The sequence below is a fragment of the Macaca thibetana genome, chromosome 1, assembly GCF_024542745.1.
Source record: "Macaca thibetana thibetana isolate TM-01 chromosome 1, ASM2454274v1, whole genome shotgun sequence".
NCBI classification, from domain to species: domain Eukaryota; kingdom Metazoa; phylum Chordata; class Mammalia; order Primates; family Cercopithecidae; genus Macaca; species Macaca thibetana.
In genome coordinates this window covers 38,823,475-38,844,071 of record NC_065578.1, presented here as the reverse complement: position 1 = coordinate 38,844,071, position 20,597 = coordinate 38,823,475, and the positions used below count along the sequence as shown (strand labels likewise).

Genomic DNA, 20,597 nt, shown 5'->3' with positions numbered 1-20,597 from the left:
GCCCGCTGCGAGGGTCACTGAGGTCCAAGGCACAAGGTCTGGCCCAGTGGGGGCGCTCCCTCCTCTCCCTCTGCTTCCCAGGAATCAGGCGGTTCCTCCCACGGAGCAGCCTCCACCCTGGGAGTTTCTGTCCTGGGAAGGGAAGGAGGGGAAGTGGCTGTATCCTCAGACACTGAGGCCAGGAGGCTGGGTTTGAAGCCCAGCTCGGCAGTGCCCTGCCTCAGTGACCTTGGCTGGGACTTACCTTTCCAGACCCTGTCTTCTCTTCTGTAGGATGGGGATTCATGCCCTTGTTCATTCCACAGGTGAAATTGGGGAGAGCCTCTTTTATGCCAGGCAGTAGGAAGACAAAGGCCAAAGTGGGCATGAGATGGGCGTGTTTGAGGCCCGGCAAGGGGGCGCCATGGAGCAGCGGTGAGGGCGGGGGTCCCAGGGGCCATTCTGAGTCAGGGTGAACCAGGGCCAGGCGGTGAGGTTCTTAGCGTCGTTGATTTTATTTAATAGCGGTGGTGGACGACAGGATCTGATTCAGGTTTTAAAAGAGAACCCTCTGAGATGTCCCCCTCTCAGGGTGGAGCAGAGCTCCCCACCCCTTCCGTGGGCCGCACAATGACTTGCTTCCTGAAAGTGCCCTGTGGACAGGGCGTGGGGTACCTGACGCGCAGCGCCTCAGCCAGGTGAGGAAGCCCCACTGCAGTGACCGGCCCGGGGCTAGCATGTGCACTGGGTGTAAGGGAAGGAGCAGACCACTGAGCTTCAGAGGCCCCCCCGCTGTGAACCCGAAACCCCAGTCCAACCACAAGAAGACCATCAAACCCAAAGAGAAAGGCGTTCCGCAGAATACCTGGCAAACACTTCTCAAAACCGCCAAGCTCATCAAAAAAAAGGGAAGGTTGGGAAATTGGAAGAGCCCAGAGGCACCTAAGACGACCAGCTCAGTGCATGTGGGGTCCTGGGTGGAATCCTGGACCAGCAAAAGGGCATTAGGGGAAAGTTAGGAAATCCAGATCAATCATGGTGTTTACTTAATAATAAGATATCAGTACTGGTCCATTAGTTATGAGAAAGGTACCCTACTAGTGTAAACTATTAACATTTCCCAGGGGAAACTGGGTCCAGGTATATGGGAACTCCTTGTGTGGTTTTTTTCCCAGGGTTTGGCTCTGTTGCTCAGGGTGGAGTGCAGTGGTGCAATTGCAGCTCACGGTAACCTCCAACTCCTGGGCTCCGGCGATCCTCCCACCTCAGCCTCTGTACTATCTTTGCAAATTTTTATGTAACTATCAACTGTTGTAAAATTAAAACTTTACTGAATATATGCATAAAATAAGGAACCCCCTGACTTCAGTGGGGAGAGCAGACTGAGAGGGACAAGAGTGAAGTCACAGAGACTCGTGGGGGCCCCACAGTGGTGCAGGTGGGCGCTGTGAGCGGCCTGTTGGTAGCAGTGGAGATGGAGAAAGATGAGTCGATTTCAGTGTCAGGACATGCTTATAGCTGGCGAGGAGGTGAGGGAACGGGAGGAAGCCTGAATGATGTGTGGATGGAACCAGTGGATTTTTTCCAATAGATTTTTCTTTTTGGGGAAAGATAAATGAAGGGCACATTTGAAGTGTGTGGCCAAGGGTTCTTTTTTGGCTGGAATATCACTGAGCCCCCTGGGATGTTACTGAGCTCACTGGTCCTCATGGAAATGCCATTCCAGGGACAGGTGAGTGTGAAGACCCAGGCGAGGGAAGTGCTGGCATGTAAGTGGATTTAAAGCATGGGGTGGGACCAGATCATCTAGGGAAGGAGGTAGTGATGGAGAAGAAAGAGGGCCTGGCCCAGAGCAGTGGGACCTCCAACATCCAGAGACCTCACAAGGAGGGGCCACAGCGAGCCCACAGAGACCAGCCAGGGAGGGAGCAGGACACCTGGAGGACGAGGTGACCAAGACACCAGAGTCAAGTGTTTCCAGATGCAAGGGTTTGTCGTTTGTGTCCAGCTGTGGGCACTGAAGGCAAGAACAGAGAAGTGACCGAGGGTTTTGCCATCACAGAGGTTGCTGATGGCCCAAATCTCCGTGGAGTGTGGGTCTGACTGGGGAGGTGCAGGGAGACAGGCAGTGGAGGCAGGAGACAGCTCTTTCCAGAACCTTTGCTGGGGAAGGGGAGCAGAGACATGGGCTGGGGCTGGAGAGAACCCGGGACAAGGCAGGTCCTTTACAGGTGAGGAGACGCCTGCACCCTGCTGTGGTGATGGAGTGATTCTGTGCAGAGGGAAGAAAACTGCAAAATTCCGCACAAGTTGGAGCAGGGAGCTGGAGTGGGGGAGGTGGAGAGGGCAGGGAGATGCAGAGGACAAGGCTGGAGACTCTTCAGAGCGGGGACCCTTCCTGATGAAGGTGAGGGAGTGTCCCCACTCTCACAGTGAGGGGTGAACCTGAGCTCTGGGGGACTGTAGTGGGGGGGGCACTCACTCTCCGTGTTGTCACAGGATTAAAGGAGGGTGCTTGGCACAGAGTGATGCCCAGTGAGGGTGGTCATGACCGTCGGTGTCACCCAGCAGCGCCTGCTCATTAGATATTTGCTGTCTCTAATGAGCTGGGGAAGCTGGGGGAAGCTTGGGCGGGGCGGTTGGAGTTTGTGCCTGAGGCTCCACTGGGGCAGAAGGGGATCAGGCCGGTGCCCTCCACGTGGAGCTTGACCTCAACTCTGTCCTGCGCCCTGGGCCTGTGCGCTGGACACGGAGAACTGACACGGGGGCCCCCAGCCCAGGGCGGAGCGGGGGAGCGGCCCCCTCCCTGTGGTGGGTCGCGGGCCTGGCCTAGAGCCTGCGCCTGGCGGGGGAGACCTGCTGGGCGGGAGTGCGTCAGGGCGCTGGCGTCCTCCCTGCTCTGTGACGCGGGACCCCGGGGCGCACGCGAGGCGCACACCGCCTCTCCTGGCCTCTGACCCGGGCCAACCATGGCGGCGCTGCGGCTCCTGGCGTCGGCGCTCGGGCGCGGGGTCCCCGCCCGCGGCTCAGGGCTCGCGCTATCCCAGGGCTGCGCCCGCCGCTTTGCCACCAGTCCCCGGCCCCGCGCCAAGTTCTACACGGACCCGGTGGAGATGGTGAAGGACATCTCTGACGGGGCGACCATCATGGTCGGGGGCTTCGGGCTCTGCGGGATCCCCGAGAACCTGATCGCCGCGCTGCTCAGGACCGGCGTGAAGGACTTGCAGGTGGTCAGCAGCAACGTGGGCGTGGAGGACTTCGGCCTGGGCCTCCTGATGGCCTCCAGGCAGATCCGCCGCATCGTCTGTTCCTACGTGGGTGAGAACACGCTGTGCGAGAGCCAGTACCTGGCAGGAGAGCTGGAGCTGGAGCTCACACCCCAGGGCACCCTGGCTGAGCGCATCCGCGCGGGGGGCGCCGGGGTACCCGCCTTCTACACCCCCACGGGCTACGGGACCCTGGTCCAGGAAGGGGGCGCCCCCATCCGCTACACCCCAGACGGCCACCGGGCTATCATAAGCCAGCCCCGAGAGGTGAGGGAGTTCCAAGGCGACCACTTCCTTTTGGAGCGCGCCATCCGGGCGGACTTCGCCCTGGTGAAAGGGTGGAAGGCCGACCGGGCAGGAAACGTGGTCTTCAGGGGGAGCGCCCGCAATTTCAACGTGCCCATGTGCAAAGCTGCAGACGTCACGGCGGTGGAGGTGGAAGAGATCGTGGACGTGGGGACTTTCCCCCCAGAAGACATCCACGTTCCAAACATTTATGTAGATCGTGTGATAAAGGGGCAGAAATACGAGAAACGAATTGAGCGCTTGACGATCCGGAAAGAGGAAGATGGAGACGCCAAAATCAAAGAGGACGCCAGGACGCGCATCATCAGACGCGCAGCTCTGGAATTTGAGGACGGCATGTACGCCAATCTGGGCATAGGCATCCCCCTGATGGCCAGCAACTTCATCAGCCCCAGCATGACCGTGCATCTTCACAGCGAGAACGGGATCCTGGGCCTGGGCCCGTTTCCCACGGAAGATGAGGTGGATGCCGACGTCATCAATGCAGGCAAACAGACCGTCACGGTGCTTCCCGGGGGCTGCTTCTTCGCCAGCGACGACTCCTTCGCCATGATCCGAGGGGGACACCTCCACCTAACCATGCTCGGAGCCATGCAGGTTTCCAGATACGGCGACCTGGCAAACTGGATGATCCCTGGCAAGAAGGTGAAAGGCATGGGCGGTGCCATGGACTTGGTGTCCAGTCCGAAGACCAGAGTGGTGGTCACCATGGAGCACTGCACAAAGGACAACATCCCTAAGATCATGGAGAAATGCACCATGCCACTGACCGGGAAGCAGTGCGTGGACCGCATCATCACCGAGAAGGCCGTGTTTGACGTGCACAGGAAGAGAGGGTTGACGCTGACGGAGCTCTGGGAGGGCCTGACCGTGGACGACGTCAAAAAGAGCACGGGGTGTGCCTTTGCTGTGTGCCCGAACCTCAGGCCCATGCAGCAGGTGGCACCCTGATGGGACCCAGATCTGGGGGGGGGTGCACTCCTCAGGGGGTCCCACCGGGTTCCTCAGGGGACGTCGGTTACCGCAGGAATGCATTTACCCAGCGCTGGGAGGCGTTTGCTGCTGGCCTCCGACTTTCCTCCCTAGGTGGACTGTGCTCCTCCAGAGAGCTGCGACTTTAATTAAAAACAACAGGAAAACAGATCAGCTCCTCACTGTGTTCCTCGAGCACAGCAAGGCGCAGGTCTGCAGTGGTGAGGAATGGGTGTCCGCTTTGCTCTGTGATGTTTACATAGAGCGTGCACAGCGCGAGCGCATAAACAGCAGGATTTCATTCAAGCGCCTCCCTGGTACTCGAACCATGAAATGGAGATAAAAACTGATGAGGGAGAAAATCATTCCACCCAGAGTACACCTAAAGAGCCATTTTACTACTGCAGTGAGAAATAGGCGAGCAAAGATGTGAGTTTGTGATTGGAAGACATGCTGTCTTCACAAGCTTGTTTTTTTTTTTTTCTTTGTTCTTTTTTTTGTTTTCTTTTTTTTCTTTTGAGACGGGATCCGGCTCTCAGGCTGGAGTGCAGTGGTGTGATCTCACTGCAACGTCTGCCACCTGGGCTCAAGCAATCCTCCCAACTCAGCCTCCTGAGTAACTGGGACTACAGGCACACATCACAATGCCTGATTATTTTGTTTGTTTGTTTATTTATTTTGTAGAAATGGAGTTTCACCATGTTGCCCAGGCTGGTCTCGAACTCCTGAGCTCAAGTGATCCACCTGCCTCAGCCTCCCAAAGTGCTGGGATTACAGACATGAGCCACTGAGTTGGACCAATTAACCTTAGCTTACTGTAATTTTTTTTTTTTCTTTTTTAGAATTTCGCTGATATTTCTTCTGGGGCCTTTCTTGTTAAAATTTGTTTCCATGAAGCCTCCCCTCCTCCTCCCACATCTCTCCTCCTGGGACCTATCAGATGTCAAACTTCTAGATGTCTCTAGAAGGAAAGCAGGACCATCTCCAAGGGAAGGGACCGGGTGATGGGAGAGACTGAGAGGGGAGAGGCTGCGGGTGCTGAAATCCACCAGGAAGCTTCCTCTATCTGTGTGTGGCCAAAGGCTACAGCCTAGGACAGGAGGAGTTCTAGAACCCTAACCAAGGGACTAGATGAGTTTTCTCAACTTCATTTGAATTGTTCCTGCGTCATCCAGACCAGACATTTAGGCCTTCCTCTCTGGGATGGAGGCCCAAACTGGCCGCTTGTGTGATGAACCGTTGTAACCCAAGAGGCTGTGAGGCATTTCCTCCTGAATCTATAGTCTCAAAAACTAAAATTAAGAAAAGATTGTGTGTGTGTGTGTGTGTGTGTGCGCGCGCGCATGTGTGGGCGCTTGCTGTTGACAACCAAGCCTGGCATGGTGCATGCATGGCGTAAATGTAGCTCTGGGGGTTCCCAGGCCAATGGGGGAATGTGGTCAGAGCAGTAAGTTCTCGCTGGTCAAGGACAGATTTTCCAAGGGGCCCATTGGAGCCCCGCCCTGCAGGAAAGGCCAGATCCTGGGAAGGAAAGCGGGGCAGGGAGAGTTGGCACTCATGGAGGGAACAGCCTGGGGGTGTGGGAAAGGGGCCAGGGACTATGGCCTGGGTCGGGGCTTGAAATGAAATGTCATCTAGTGGGCAGTGGGGTGCCTTTTGGGGCTCCTGGCGAGGGGCACCTGATTTGCCCTAGGTGTCAGGAGTTTCCCAGAAGCAATGTGGAAAAGGCCGAGGTATCTAGAAGCAGACAAGTGACCCTCTAGGCCTCCACCTCTGCCTTTCTAGAAGGGGTCTGCCCACAGCTGGGCAGCCTGAGAGCCCCCCACCTGGACTGTCTGGACTTCCTTGCAGCCAGCTGGAGCCAGGGAGTCCTGCCCAAGAATGGGTGGGAAAGAAGCAGAGCTGATGGAGAAGGGAGGCTCTGAGCTCTGGAAGGAGAGGGCTGGGGGTGGGGAAGCTTCTCCAGGCCTGCCAGATGCAGGGCTCTGAACTGAGACCAGCTTTTAGTCCCCTTCGCCACCCCCATCTCGCCCAGCCATACCCAACTGTGCCCTGCTGTTTGCTGGAAAATTATATGACAATCCTGGCTCCGACCCACCTTGGTCTGGGACCTTGGACATACAGTTGCTACTCTCTCTGGGCCTTAGTTTCTACTTCTGTAAAATGGGAACTGGAATTATCTGCTTCCAGCGGTCCCCAGTCAGGCTTGCCTGGCCTGTGAGGCCTACAGAGGGGTTCCCAGCACCCAAGCCAGGCCTGGCTCAGAGGGGCTCTGTGAGGGTTTGTGGTGTAACTGATCTAATGCGACATTCTATCCTGTGTCTGGGAGACCCCCGTAAGACCCTTGAACACAGCTGCACAGAAGCAAATAGTGAGCAAAGCATGCGGGACTGATGGCCCCTCTGGCCCCAACGCTGCCAGGGCTCCCCAGGGAATCGCAGGACAGAGCCGCACATGCAGCCTGGAGGGCTGCCCTGGGCCCCAGGTCGTCCCCATGTGTCAGCCAGTCCGCAGAGTGACACTCCAGTGCCCGGGCTGGTTACCGTCACCAGCCCACTCAGGCTGCTCTGTTCTCTCCCCATTGTGACCTCACTTACCTTTTCCTCTGTGCCCTGGCTCTGTTCCTTGTATTTCTGCTGCTTCCCCATAACCTTGACTCACCATGACTCAAGCCCTGCCCAGTGGATTCTCTCTGGGCCTCCTCTCCATGTTAGCATCTGCAGCTCACAGCCTCCCTGTCTCAGCAGCTCTTGTCCATGCTCCTGAGAGGGAGGGAGGCTCTCCTGCCAGCGCATTTGTTTGTGGCAGATGATGTCACACGTCAAAGGTTAGTCTCTGGATTAACTGGTTGTTCAATCAAGTGGCCAAGGGACACCAGGGCTGAGGCACAGCTGCTTAAGGGCTGACCTTTGAGTGGGACTGAGGGTGGGGCAGGCAGTGTCCTTGACCTGTAGGGTATACTGAAGAACTACGTAGGAATAAATACATCTGTATGTATAATTTCTAAGAGTATGTGCATCTGTGTGTTTATACAAACATATGCATGTGTGTACATACGTGTGTACATCTGTGCTTATAACGTGGAGGTGAAATGTGCTCTCGTATAAAATGAACAACTGGCACTGTTTAAGGAGACATGAAAGTGAGCTGGTAATCATGCTTCTGCAATTCAGTATCAGGAAATTTCACCCATGCACGGAGCGAGGAGGCTCCATTGCACTCCATCTTTATCATGAAAGCCAGGAAATAACCTACATGTCTAATGATGAGCCAGTATCAAGTAAATTACAGTGTACTGCTCCAAGGGATTTTATACATTTGAAATGTTTATTGTGGAGACTTCTTTAAACAACCAGAAAAAAGTTTTTTGTTTTTTGTTTTCTTGAAACAGACGCTCACTCTGTCGCCCAGCTGGAGTGTGGTGACACAATCACACCTCACTGCAGCCTCAACCTCCCAGGCTCAAGCAGTCCTCCCACCTCAGCCTCGCGGGTAGTTCACCACCATGCCCAGCTAATTTTTGTTTTTATTTTTTTGTTGAACCAGGGTCTCACTATGTTGCCCAGGCTGATCTCAAATGCCTAGGTTCAAGCAATCCTCCCACCTCGGCCTCCCAAAGTGCTGGGAGTACAAGCGTGAGCCACCTTGCCTGGCCTCAAAAGTTTCTTAATTGCTTTTACAATAGAAAGGTTATTGAAATCCAAACAAGTATAGGAGGATGCACAGTTTTATTGGTGAGGCTTGGTGTCTCCAGGGTTAGTTATCATGTTTTTAGTGGCATCCTCAGTCTGGAAGCAGCTGTGGGGGACAATCCCCTGTTTACAGGCTTCACTTCTCCTGGGGCTGAGGCCCAGGTCAGATCTCTGCTTCAGCCTTTTCTTTCTTTCTTTTCTGTCCATAAACCCAGCTCGTGCATAAGAACTTGGGGTCTGGAATGGGACTGCCGCAGGCTGAAACCTGGGCTCTGGGACTTGATTCCAATGTCTATGCTTTGCCTGGCGTCTCCCTTATGGGCATTAGGGAGACAGTTAATGCCCTGCTTTTGGGCTGTGCCCAGCAGAACAAGCACTCACTAAACTTGGCAGATGCTGCCACAACTGTCTCGGTGATAAATTTGACATTCACACCCCAGAAAGTGCGGGATGGAAGACAGAACACAGGCCTCGGGGTCCTTTGACCGAGGTGGGAGCGCTGGTTCTCGAAGTCACTGGCAGTAGGACTCTGGGTCTCCTGTGAAGAAGGAGCTGCAGGATTACTGTAAGGACCCAATGAGGTGATCCATAGGAAAAATCTTTAAACTTGTAAAACACTTCACAAGTGTCTGTGTCACGGCTGTCACTAATAACACCGCCCGCAGCTCACCAAGGCCCCCCTCCCACCCTCCAGATCTGCCCCCAGGAGATGTGGATTGGCTGAGGGTGGACCAAGGACTCCAGGCTTCAGATGTGGAAACTGAGGCTCAGCAGGGACCCTCGGGTCCTCAGCCTTCACGCTCCTGGACCTGCCCAGGCCCCGGCAGAGAGATCCCTGCTGTGTCCGCTGCAGGGCCACTGCCCGCAAGTGACCCCTCTCTCCTTTCTGTCGCAGGGCACAGCGTGGATCCTGGCCTGGCCGGCCTGCTGGGTCAACGGGCCCCACGCTCCCAACAGCCTTTCGTGGTTACTTTCTTCAGGGCCAGTCCGAGTCCCATCCGCACCCCTCGGGCAGTGAGGCCACTGAGAAGGAGGCAGCCGAAGAAAACCAACGAGCTGCCGCAGGCCAACCGACTCCCAGGGATCTTTGGTGAGGGCTGGGCGGGGTGGGGCCGAGGCCCTGCGGGCTTCCAGTTGAGAGAGGCAGGGTGAGAACCAAGTGGTGGCCCAGAGCCCTCAGGCTCAGGTCGGTTCAAGCTGACGGCCACTCTCCAGCCACCTTTCCTGACCCCATCTTTTGCCCTGATGCACCCTGGCGACCGGCACTCCAGAGGCCTGTCCTGGCTGTCCCTGCCACCCAGAAGGCCCCTCTCTCCCCCTGGCTCCTCCAGGTCTTTCCCAGGAGCCTCCATCAGAATGAGCTGCCCCTTCCCTGGGAGCCGCAGCCCCTCATGACCCGCGGTTGTGCCTGGGCACCCCGCAGTATCCTCGGCTGCTTATGTGAAGTTTTCTCCCCAACTGGGCCAAGCCCTTCAGGATCAGGGACAGGCCTGACCCGACCCTGTGCCCTCCTTCCCAGGGAGTCGGCCCTTGACTGGCCTGGTCATGAGCCACTTGAACCTGAGGAATGGGTGTGGCAGCAGAGGGTGGGCTGGAGTCACAGGGGTCTCTAGAGAGGAGGCGGCACAGGATGGCCGAGGGTCCTGCTGGGCTGTTTCCTGGCGCGTCCAGACGCTCACAGGCTGAAGGACAGGGGAGTGCTGAGCAGTGTCACTCTAGCCGTCGGGAGCCATGGCAGGCTCTTCAGCTGGGTCACGGTACAAGCAGAGTTCCAGGGATGGGCTTTATGAGACCAAATGGTTTCCTGTCATTCGTTTATTTGACAAATGACAAATCAGGGCATCCCCCGACCCTGGTACCCCATAGTAGCTGCACAGAGCAGGAACCCCAGAAAAGACCTTGCCCTTCTGTCCCTGCAGATGACGTCCACGGCTCCCACGGGCGGCAGGTCTGCCGTCGGCACGAGCTCTACGTCAGCTTCCAGGACCTTGGCTGGCTGGTAATTGCTGACTCTCCTTGTTTCTGAAATGACAATCACCACCTGTAGATCAGAAGTGAATCTGCAGGGAGGACATAGAATCATGAGTGACTTCAGTTTTTCTTCTTTATTTTTTTTCTGTTTTCCAAGTTTTCTAAAGAGGGAATATGGTGAGAAAGGGCATTTTATTTTTTAACCATGAAAACGAAGACTGCAACTAAGCTGTCAGCTTTGCAGCAGGGAAACTGAGGCCAGGCTGGCAGTGCCTCCCTGCATCGGCTGCAACTGCGGCTCTGGGAGGTGCGGGCAGGAGAGGGCTGGCTGGGAAGGGGGACGAAGAGCGAGGATGGGGGATGTCGGGCCTGAGCTCCCACCCAGCCCTGTCTGCTGGGGTTCCTAGGTGGATTCAGACCTCCTAGGGGAGACTGCCTTGCAGGGACCGAGGGTGGGTTTGGGCCCTGAGGCTCAGGGAGGTTCAGGGGCACCCCTGGGCTGTCCTGTGACAAGTCCAATGACAGGATGGGGGCTCAGGAGGGGCACATGGATGGGACTCACCTTCTCCCATGTCCTCTAGGACTGGGTCATCGCCCCCCAAGGCTACTCGGCCTATTACTGTGAGGGGGAGTGCTCCTTCCCACTGGGCTCCTGCATGAACGCCACCAACCACGCCATCCTGCAGTCCCTGGTCAGTACCATGTCCATCCTGCCCAGCCCCCTGGGGTGAGGGTCTCTGTGGAGAGGGGTCTGGTCCAGCCGGCTGGGCGGGCAGTGAGGCCACCTGCTCCACATCTCAAGGGGCTTTCTCTGCACGGAGTCAGTAACATGGGTAAATTCCCACAGCTCTGCTGGAACTTGTCGTCACGCAGCCACACTAATACATGTAGACTCACACCTGAACACAGAAACACCCCACACTGACACTGAACAGTTGTGTACACATGCTTGTTCTATGCACTGCACATGCTCCTGTGGGACACTTATGCACCTGCATGCGGTGCCCAGACTGACGGAGGCACAGCTCCTTATGGTCAGAGGCACAGCACATGAAATGGACATGCATGCCTGTGTGGGGACTGTGTGATCTCAACACACACGGGCCCCTGAGTACGCTGGGAAGTCTGGCCGCCCACGATATATGCACACGGTGTGTGGGACGTGTATGTGCTATCACCCACCTGTGCCACACCGCAGGCACGGAGCATCTGGACGGTTTGGCTCTCAACCTTTGGCTTTTCCCCCAGTTTTGCTCTTGGCCATTTGTTTTTCTCTGTATCCCCTGGCTTTTGATGCTTCGGTGTCTGGGGCAACCTTCAATGATGAAAGCAGGCTTCTGATGGGATCACTGGTGCTGCTCACCGCGGAGTGCTCTGTGTGTTTGTGGATTCTGGCACCGAGGCTTCCTTCTATAACTTTTTACCTAGAATCCCAGTTCCTGGTATTCCACAGCCTTACGTTTTTCTCGCAGGAGGTTGTTCAAAGGCGATGCCTTGATGTGAGAGAAAAGGAATTACCTAAAGCAGCTCTAAGGCTATGATAATGATTCCTTTCTGGGTGGTCAAATGGCATTTGCTGGACACCTGGAACTGCCTCCTTGGAAAGGCTCAGGGGTGATGAGGACGGGTGGGGCAGCCCGGCCTAGCCACCCTCTATGCATGTGTGGGAGCTGCACGGGAAGGTGACTGCACCTGCAGCTCCCGGACTCCATCCTCTCTGCCCTTGCCCCTGCCCCTCAGGGGCTCAACTAAAGTGAGTGCCCACAACCTGCTGGGCAGCAAACAGGTGCTGCACTCTAGGGGAGGCTGTCAGTTTGTCGGTTTGTCCAAACCAAACCAACCGTGGAGCTGACACCTCCTGTGAGAAAGAGCAGAGCGGCTGCCTCATCAGTGGAGAGAGACTGGGCCTGGCCTCTCCACAGAAGGAGGGGACCAGTTAGCAGCTGGAGGAGGAATGTTCCAGCAGAAGGAGCAATTCCAAGGCCCTAAGACAGGAGTGAGCGTGGCAGGTTCAGGGTCAGCAGGGAGGAGGGGCTGCGTGCAGTGAGTAGGAGGAGGGCAGAGGGAGGTGACACCAGGGTGGGCAGGGCCGGCTCCCCCAGGGCCTGGGGGTCCGAATGAAGGTGGATTTTATTTCCAGTAACCCAATAGGCTGTCGGAGCTCTTTAGCAAAGCAGTGTTCTGGTCCACGTCACCCTTCAGAAGGACCTCTCTCTGGCTGCTAGGGGAGACTGGGAGGGGGGATGGGGGCGGCAGTGGAAGGTGGAGCAGTTGGGGATGAGTGAAGGCTGCTGTGGTCACCTGGCAGGTGATGGCAGCTGGACGGGGCAGGTGGTCCGAGGCAGCATGGAGGTGGAGGTTGAGCCAGGGGCTGCTCCCAGGGAAGGGAGAAGGCGAGAGGAGTCATCCAGGAGGCCTCCCAGGTGGGGACTATGATGTCAGGGCAGGAGGAATTCTGTGTTCTGCTGAGGCCCCGTTAGACCCCAAGTGCAGAAGTGGGGAGGGGAGCAGGATCCGCAAGTCTGGAGTTCAGAAGAGAGGTCCAAGTGAGCCTGGGGAGTGGAGAGGTGCAGGCACGTGCAGGGCCTTGAAGTGCTGAGGGCAGATGCAGTCCTCTGGGAGAAGGAGCAGCACAGGAGAGGGGCCGAAGCCTCGCCTCCCAGAGCCTGGGAAGGGAGGCCAGGATGTGGGAGGCAGAGCCGCTGGGTGTCTGAAGGACAAAAAGAAGAAAGTGGTCCTTCCAGGCTCCCCCTCTGGGACCTCACTAAGGCACAAACCTGGCCATGCGGTCTCCTTCCCATTATCCCCAGGAGGAAGTCTGAGCCCTTGGCCTGGTACTTGAGGCCCCTCATTAGTGCCCTGCCCACCTGCCCCACACCCCCTGCCATGTGTCCCTCCCTGGGCACTGCAGGTCACCATGGCTCCCACTCCTGGAGCCCTCAGGGATGCTCTTATTCCTGTTAATAGTTACTATTATTGTGCTGCTCCCATGTGGCCTGGAGATGGCCAAGGCAGGGCGCAGGTGGAGCTGGGGCAGGGATGGGTGGGTCCTCCTCCAATGGAGGAGGTCATTGGGCTCATGTCCCTGCCTGTGCCCCCTTCCTGGCCAGGTGCACCTGATGACACCAGATGCAGTCCCCAAGGCGTGCTGCGCGCCCACCAAGCTAAGCGCCACCTCTGTGCTCTACTATGACAGCAGCAACAACGTCATCCTGCGCAAGCACCGCAACATGGTGGTCAAGGCCTGCGGCTGCCACTGAGCCCACCCACTCGCCTGGCCCTGCTGCAGCCGCCCTTCTCATCCGGATTGGGCCCCTCAGAAGCAGGAAACCCTCAAACCCAGTCAGACCCCAGGCCGGGGCATTGCCAGGGAGGACCCTCACAATCATGTCCATGACCCTTTCTCCTTCATGCCAGGCTCCTATGCTCCCCTTGCCCTGCCAGGCGTTTGTGTGACTGTCCTGTCTCCAGCGCAGGTGGTCTCAATCATCAGGCAGTGTTCTACCCAAACCCCTCCCCCGAAGGCATGTCCTGGCCGGTTCTTCAGTGTTGGCACAGAAGTCCTGTCTGAGGTCCTATCCATGCCCCTTACTGGCCCAGGTCGTGAGATAGATGTGGAATGACCTGAGAGGCACTTGGAGCCCACTGTTGGCCACCTCAAGCTCTTCACCATCCATCACAGGGTGTGGTATGTGTAGTCAGGGTCTGATTGGCTCCCCATTGCCTGCCCCTCCGAGGTGCAAGGCTGGGTTTAAAACTGGACGTCCCCTAAAGTATTGTATATTCATAGATCTGAAGCACTGATCCACTGGCCACAGGTAGGCATGTGGAGTCAACTCAAGAAAAAGCTGAGTGAACAGCATTATTTAGGGCTAAAGCCAATGGCATTTATCTTCCCTTGTCTTCCTGCTTTGCATCTGCCTCTGCCATCTACGAAAGCCATATAAGTGCATGGACATTTTGTTTCAGAGAAACAGAAAAATCTTGGGGCTTCCAATTGACCCATCTATCTGCCACCATGTTGCCCCATCAGGAGCTCAGTTCTGTGGAGTTTTCCCTTTGCTGAGCAAGCATGAGGTTGCATTGGGTGGCCCAGGATGACAATGCACAGCACAGATGCCATCATTTCCCTTTCCCCTCTGCATGGCAGACATCAATAACCAATCTGGAATGTTTTTCTTCCAAATCTGAATGGAATTTTCAAATGGTCAGCACAGCCACTGCCAACAGATACGATGTAAAGTGAAACCTGGTTGCCATCTTCTGCCATGCTGAGGAGCAGTCCATCCCCGCCCAAGCATGTATCGGCAACATGGGCAGCCTGTGGTCAGGTCTGGGGCAAGGCCAGGGGCCATCAAAAACAGGCTGGTTACCAAAGTCAGTGTCACCCTGGGTACCCACCAGCGCTGTCCTGTGTCAAAGAAAAGGTCCCTGTCCCAGGGAGTGACAGGCAGTAATTAGGCTGAGTTGGGTGGGGAGGTTTGTCTCAGCCTCTGTTGTTCCTGGAAACCGCTGTTCTCCTTGGAGCAGCCACTGGGAGTTGGAGTGTTTATTTGATTTCTGACTTGCTAAGCCTGTAATTTACCTGCTGGAATAGACAGAGTCCAGCTGCCCAAACCGTGTCATTAAAAGCAGATCCTGGGTCCGCCCCATCCACAGGCACAGCCCGGCGGGGTGGCTCCACCTCCCCATGTGCCCAAGGATGCGCCTCTCTGGAGTTCACATGCTGCACCCCCAGAGAGGGGCCTGGGGAGGGCTGGTCTGGCAGCAGGGGTGGAGGCTGGCGCCACGCTGCAGGACAGCAGCCCCTCCACCTGGACCAGGGAGGGCCTCCGTGTGCAAGCGCAGAGGAAGAGGCCTTCCCATGTATGCAAAGGGCGGCCCCAGGCTGTCTGGAAGTTGGTGAGTTCCCTATCAGCACAGGGATCTCAGCTCTGGCCTGGATGTGAGGAGACCTGCCTTGTAGGTGGCTTCCTTATCTGGGCCTCCATTTTCTATCTGCACTTTTTGATTTCCAAACAACCTTCAGCCAAAGAATCTGTCTACCAACTCCTCACAGTGAGCCAGAAGCAGCCTCATAACCCTGAATGTGGGGCACCGGTGGCTGTCACGAAGCAGAGTTGGCACATAACATGGAACCTGGCCAGGCACGGTGGCTCACGCCTGTAATCCCAGCACTTTGGGAGGCCAAGGTGGGCAGATCACCTGAAGTCAGGAGTTCAAGACCATCCTGGCCAACACGGTGAAACCCCATCTGTACTAAAAATACCAGATTACCTGAGCATGGTGGTGCATGCCTGTAATCCCAGCTACTCAGGAGGCTGAGGCAGAATTGCTTGAACCTGGGAGGTGGAGGTTGCAGTGAGCGGAGATCACACCATTGCATTTCAGCCTGGGTGACAAGAGCAGAACTGTTGTCTCAACAAAACGAAATTATGAAACCTGTTTGCTATCCTAGTATTTACTTAACAGTTCCTTCTTAACATCAAAGATGGTCTTCTAGGCAATTGTAAATTTTAAATTAGCCAGTTATTTTGACAAGTAATTTTTTACTCCACCTATATCTTTAGTGCCCAGCCAATGATCTGGCATAGTTAGGTATGCACCAAGAATGTCTGTAAACTACCTGAAGATTTGTAGATATGGAATACACCTTACCCATTAATCAAGCTGTGCACAGCAGGAACCAACAGGAGCTGTGATCCGCCTGGTTCATACAGAACAATGGAAAAATATAAGGCTTTGTCTACCTAGTTGGCCAGCAGACTTTCAGCAACTTTTGTCATCCAGATGGTCACCAAATGAAATAAAATAGAAAAATCCCTTGAGCAATGAAACGATTGTGAATGAACACAAAGCCCATGAGTTTAATCCTTGAGTTATCTGTTTGCTGAGCCAAGCATGTGCATTTGCAGCGGGTGGCCCAGGTCGGCAGCACAGATACTGCCATTTCCCTTTTCTTTGCTTAGGGCATGGCCTGTTGCACCAGATGAGGGTTGGAAGGATGACGGTGGTGGCCATTTCAGATCTACTGACAGCAATGAGAAATCAATGACAGTTGACAGGAAGAGAGGACACACACAACAGGCGAAGGAGGAACGCCCAGCAGTCTTGGTCCTTGCAGTGCAATACTGGCCTTGAGGCCAAGTCAGCAGGGGATTCGTAGTCACTAACTTCTAACTGAGACAGGGAAGTAACATGTTCTGGAAAAGGTCCAAAGAAACAGGAATAGAGGCAGTGTAGCAAGAGGCAGATTTTTGGTGCCAAATAGATTTGAATCCTGGTTCTGCTTCCTCCTTTGCAGAGTATGATATTGGTTCTTTCCTCCCAAAGTTATTATAAAGATTAAATATGTACATAAATCTTGAGGATGTCTGACCTATAAATGCTTAACAACAGGTACCTGCTGGTATTATTACAAATGAATTTGCTTATTTTTGAGCCACTTCTATGTCGTCCATTAAACCAAAATGTGTTCTGCAGGGGATGAATTTATTTCAGAGCTGTGCTTTTTCCTAAACAATCTACACATGGCATCCCTCAGAGGGCAGGACTTGTATTCTTATAGCCTTTAAAGGCCTAGCAAGTGTCACTTGTGGCAGTAGATGTGAAACTTTGCTTGTGTTCCCAGACACTGGGATCCCATGTCCTGCTGAGAGAGGTCTGTACCCAGCAGGTGTCTTGGGTGGCAATTTGCATGGGGGAACTCCCCATCCAGGTCAAGTGCTTGACCCCCTTTTTGAAAGGAACCCTAGATGGGCACTTGACCCCCTTTTTCAAAAATGTCTTTCACTTCTCAAAAAAAATAATGCAGTTTTGGAGGAAAGTGGGATATATAAAAAATAAAATACAATTCAAATTACCGTAGTCCCACAAGTCAGATAAATACACTATTAATATTTTGGTGACTTTATTTCTAAGCTTTTTTTCTTAAGATATACAAATACCTATGCTTACATATAACAGATATTTTTACAAAATTGTACTATATATGTTTCTTTGTGATGTGCTTTTTCCACTTTAGTTTCCCATCACTGAACTCTACAAGACTCCATTTTCAACAATAAAAAGTTGGTTCCATAATTCCTTCTTCAGAGGTTGCTGTGAGGCTGCCATGACTGCAACAGATGCTGGGAGCACCTGGAGGTGGCTGTCACGCTGTAAGAGAGGAAACTCCAACAGCCACAGCACTCATCCTGGGCCTGCCATCCCTGGTTTCGGCTTTTGCAACTGTTTCAGGGCCAGCATGTGGGGACTCAGATGGGGCTCAACTCTGAATGAGTTAGTGGGGAAATGAATCAGCAAAAGGAAGCCCTGTGCCCAGTCCTGGTGCTGGTCCAGCAAAGGGAACGTGGATTGGAAGGCCAGTTGGGACAGGAGCCACACAGTGCCAGGGAAAGCCGCTTTGCTCTCCAGGCCACAGGAAAGGGCACCCACAGAGCCACTGGGTCCACTTCCCAGAGAGGTCAGTTTTCTCGAGGCAGCCAGGGGCAGCTGCTGCATGGTGCGTATCCGAAGCAGGTGGCCAGGCTGTGGGGCATTCCGCTGCCCAGCTCTGGGGCTCCCCTCCCGGCCTGGAAGAACAGGGTCTTGTCTCCTGTGTCTCTCCACAAAGGTCCTGGCCAATCATGGGAACCTTGACGGTGTCACTCCCCAGGGCTGTGGACTCTGCCTGCCACAGATTGAGGCTAAAGCCTAGTAAGCCACCCAGGACTCCGTTACTACTGAAGAGAGACAGGCTGGGCTTCTAATCCCAGCTCTGCCAAACCATCCTGTGTGACCTTTGGCAGTCATACCACTAAAGCCTCAGTTTACCTGTGCAGGGTTCCAGTGTGCATTGAATAACATCTGTGGACACCCAGGTGGAGCACTGAGAGAGAAGTCCACACCCAGTGGCTCCAAACCTGCTGAGCTTTCAGAACTGCCCACTGGCCTCCACCTCCCCAGAATATCAGGGAGGAACAGAGTGACAAAATTGTCACAGGAGTCTGTCCTTTTATGGGAGGCTGGCTGTGCTTTTTCTACACACTCTCTCTTGGTTCTCATCCAAGCACTGAAGTCAGTGCTATCATCCCCAGCTTCATAGATGCCTGCCTAACACCTGTGACTGACCTCTGATGGCCATAATTTGCACTGAGAAGGAGCTGTGCTTTGAGGGACAGTCTCTTTTGGAAGCTCCATAGGGGTGAGGGGTAACCACGTGGTACATCCCAGCTACCTGGAGCCCGAAACTCAGCCAACTGTAGCAGTTGGAGCTCAGAAAGTCCAGTCGGCACATGGGAGCCACAGGCAGGGCCAGAATGCCAACATCCCTCAGCAGGAGCTATCCTAGGGTCATGAGGACCAGGGGGCCTCTCCTGCCTCGTGGCTCATTCAGATCTCAATCCAAGATGCAAAAGCTCAGCTCAGTGGATTCTGAATGGTCTGAGCGACCCAACCCACAGGAGGTGTCCAGCAGCTACAGGGCTCAGTCCCTGCTAAGCGCCTTCAGCAGATGAGATTCTTTACAAGCGCCTGGCTGACCAGCACCTGGAGGGGAATGGAGAGAAGCCAGCTCCAAGAAGTGGCTGCACACAGGAGAGCCAGACTGTGAGCCCAGCCGGGGGTGGGACCATTTGTTCTCTTCAGTGGCCAGCAATCCTGTTTTGTAAAGGCTCAGATAGTATTTTAGGCCTTGGGACTGTGATGGTCTATTTTGTGTGTCAATTTGACTAGGCCATGGTATCCAGTTTTTAGTCAAACACTAGTCTAGATGTTGCTGTGATGATGGTTTCTTTTTTTCGAGACAGGGTCTCACTCTGTCACCCAGGCTGGAGTACAGTGGCATGACCGTGGCTCAACCTCCCAGGTTCAAGTGATCCTCTCACCTCAGCCTTCTGAGTAGCTGGGACTACAGGCGTACACCACCATACCTGGCTTTTTTTTTTTCCCCCCCTAGAGATGGGGGTCTCACTACATTGCCCAGGCTGGTCTTGAATTCCTGGGCTCAAGTGATCCTCCTGCCTCAGCCTCCCAATAGTTGCCTGGCCTATTTTTTAGATGGATTCATATTTAAGTCAGTAGAAAGTAAAGCAGATTACCCTCCATAATGTGAGTAGGCTTCATCCAATCAGTTGAAATTCTTAAGAGAAAAAAGACTGAGATCACTAGAGGAAGAATTCTGTTTCCAAAGTGCCTCAGACTTGAACTGCAACATCAGTTTTTTTCCTGAGTCTCCAGCCTGCTGGCCTGTTGTGCAGATTCCAGATCTGCCAGCTCCCACAACTGCCTGAGCCAGTTCCTTAAAATAAATCTCTCTCTCTACATATATACACATCCTATTGGTTCTGCTTCTCTAGAAAACCCTAATACAGGGACCATAGCCTGCATTGTGTCTACTACTCAATTTTGACACTGCAGTGAGAAACCACCATGGACAATATGTAAACAAATGGATGTGGCTGTGTTCCAATAAAACCTGATTCATAAAAACAGGCAGTGGGCTGGATTAGGCACATGTAGTTTGTTGGCCTTATGTCTCCTGACAAACAGGCATAGTACTTGGCACAGAGAAGGCACTCTGAGTTATAAAAATTTCATTTTTTAAAATCTGTAGGGCGAAAGTGAACAAACAAACAAACGAACCACTGAGAGTATACTTGCTGGCTGTAAGACTGGCACCTGGGTTTGGGAGCAGAGGTAGCAGAAGACCAAACCTTCCATAGTCTTTAATTTCCGTTGCCCTGACACGGATGCCTGGTGTGAAGATACATCACCTGACATCTAAGGGGATCAGCCCAAGGGAGGAAATGAAAGCTGTGGAAAGATACTCTGCTCTCCCCACTCACCAGCCTGCCTCAGAGGTCCAGCTTAGCCACAGACACTATCTCTGGCAACTCCCAAGAACTAGCAGGAGGCAGCAGCATAAGAACAAGGGTTTATTTTAGCAAAGAAAACACCTAAGAGCCACACTGGTAGTCCCAGGACAGGCCCAGCAGCAAATGCTGAGAAAAGCCAGTGGCTTTTTACACAGCCTGCCCATGGTGGAGGGGAGCACCTGCGCTGGCTCCTGGGCCCACAGCCGCGCTTGGGAATAGTCCAGGCTGTGCCTGCAGAGGAGCTACTCCAAGCGGACCCTGAGGAAGGGCTCATACACCAAATGCTGCTTGCTTCAAACAGGCACCCTCGGTGCTGCCTCCTCTGAGGCTGGCAGCTCCTTCCTGGATGTGCAGGGGCAAGAGCGGAGGGGGAAGCAGAGAGTGCCGCCTCACACGTACTCCCCACAGTCGGCGATGATCACCTTCTGCTTTGGCTTCCCGTCCTTGCTGCCCTGGGCCTTTGTGGGCAGAACAGAAGTGAGGGAGTAAGGCGGGAAACTAACAGTAGTTTCGGGATGCCAACCCCTGCCTGCCCATATGCCCACTTCCACCCC

The 20,597-nt window shown here is 54.4% G+C and overlaps 5 protein-coding genes across 6 annotated transcripts in view; 3 read left to right on the top strand and 2 right to left on the bottom strand.

Annotated features, from left to right (window-relative positions):
* Positions 1-16,668, top strand: part of BMP8B (bone morphogenetic protein 8b) — a 31,508-nt gene extending 14,840 nt beyond the window's left edge. The window contains exons 4-7 of the mRNA XM_050799720.1: positions 9,111-9,305; positions 10,135-10,214; positions 10,768-10,878; positions 13,297-16,668. Coding sequence (XP_050655677.1) covers positions 9,111-9,305; positions 10,135-10,214; positions 10,768-10,878; positions 13,297-13,446 — 536 coding nt within the window. The 3' untranslated portion in view covers positions 13,447-16,668. The remainder of the gene's footprint in view (positions 1-9,110; positions 9,306-10,134; positions 10,215-10,767; positions 10,879-13,296) is intronic.
* Positions 1-20,597, top strand: part of NT5C1A (5'-nucleotidase, cytosolic IA) — a 569,993-nt gene that overhangs the window by 444,625 nt on the left and 104,771 nt on the right. The window lies entirely within an intron of this gene.
* CAP1 (cyclase associated actin cytoskeleton regulatory protein 1) overlaps positions 1-20,597 on the bottom strand; it is a 381,786-nt gene that overhangs the window by 288,234 nt on the left and 72,955 nt on the right. The gene's annotated exons all lie outside the window — the stretch shown is intronic.
* OXCT2 (3-oxoacid CoA-transferase 2) lies at positions 2,855-4,692 on the top strand. The gene has a single exon (XM_050798978.1). It carries the CDS (start codon positions 2,949-2,951, stop codon positions 4,500-4,502), a length of 1,554 nt encoding a protein of 517 aa, XP_050654935.1. The 5' UTR covers positions 2,855-2,948; the 3' UTR covers positions 4,503-4,692.
* The window catches only part of PPIE (peptidylprolyl isomerase E), a 248,219-nt gene continuing 247,712 nt past the window's right edge, over positions 20,091-20,597 (bottom strand). For both annotated transcript variants that reach the window (XM_050799579.1, XM_050799587.1), the window contains one exon: positions 20,091-20,501. In XM_050799579.1, coding sequence (XP_050655536.1) covers positions 20,433-20,501 — 69 coding nt within the window. In that variant the 3' untranslated portion in view covers positions 20,091-20,432. The remainder of the gene's footprint in view (positions 20,502-20,597) is intronic.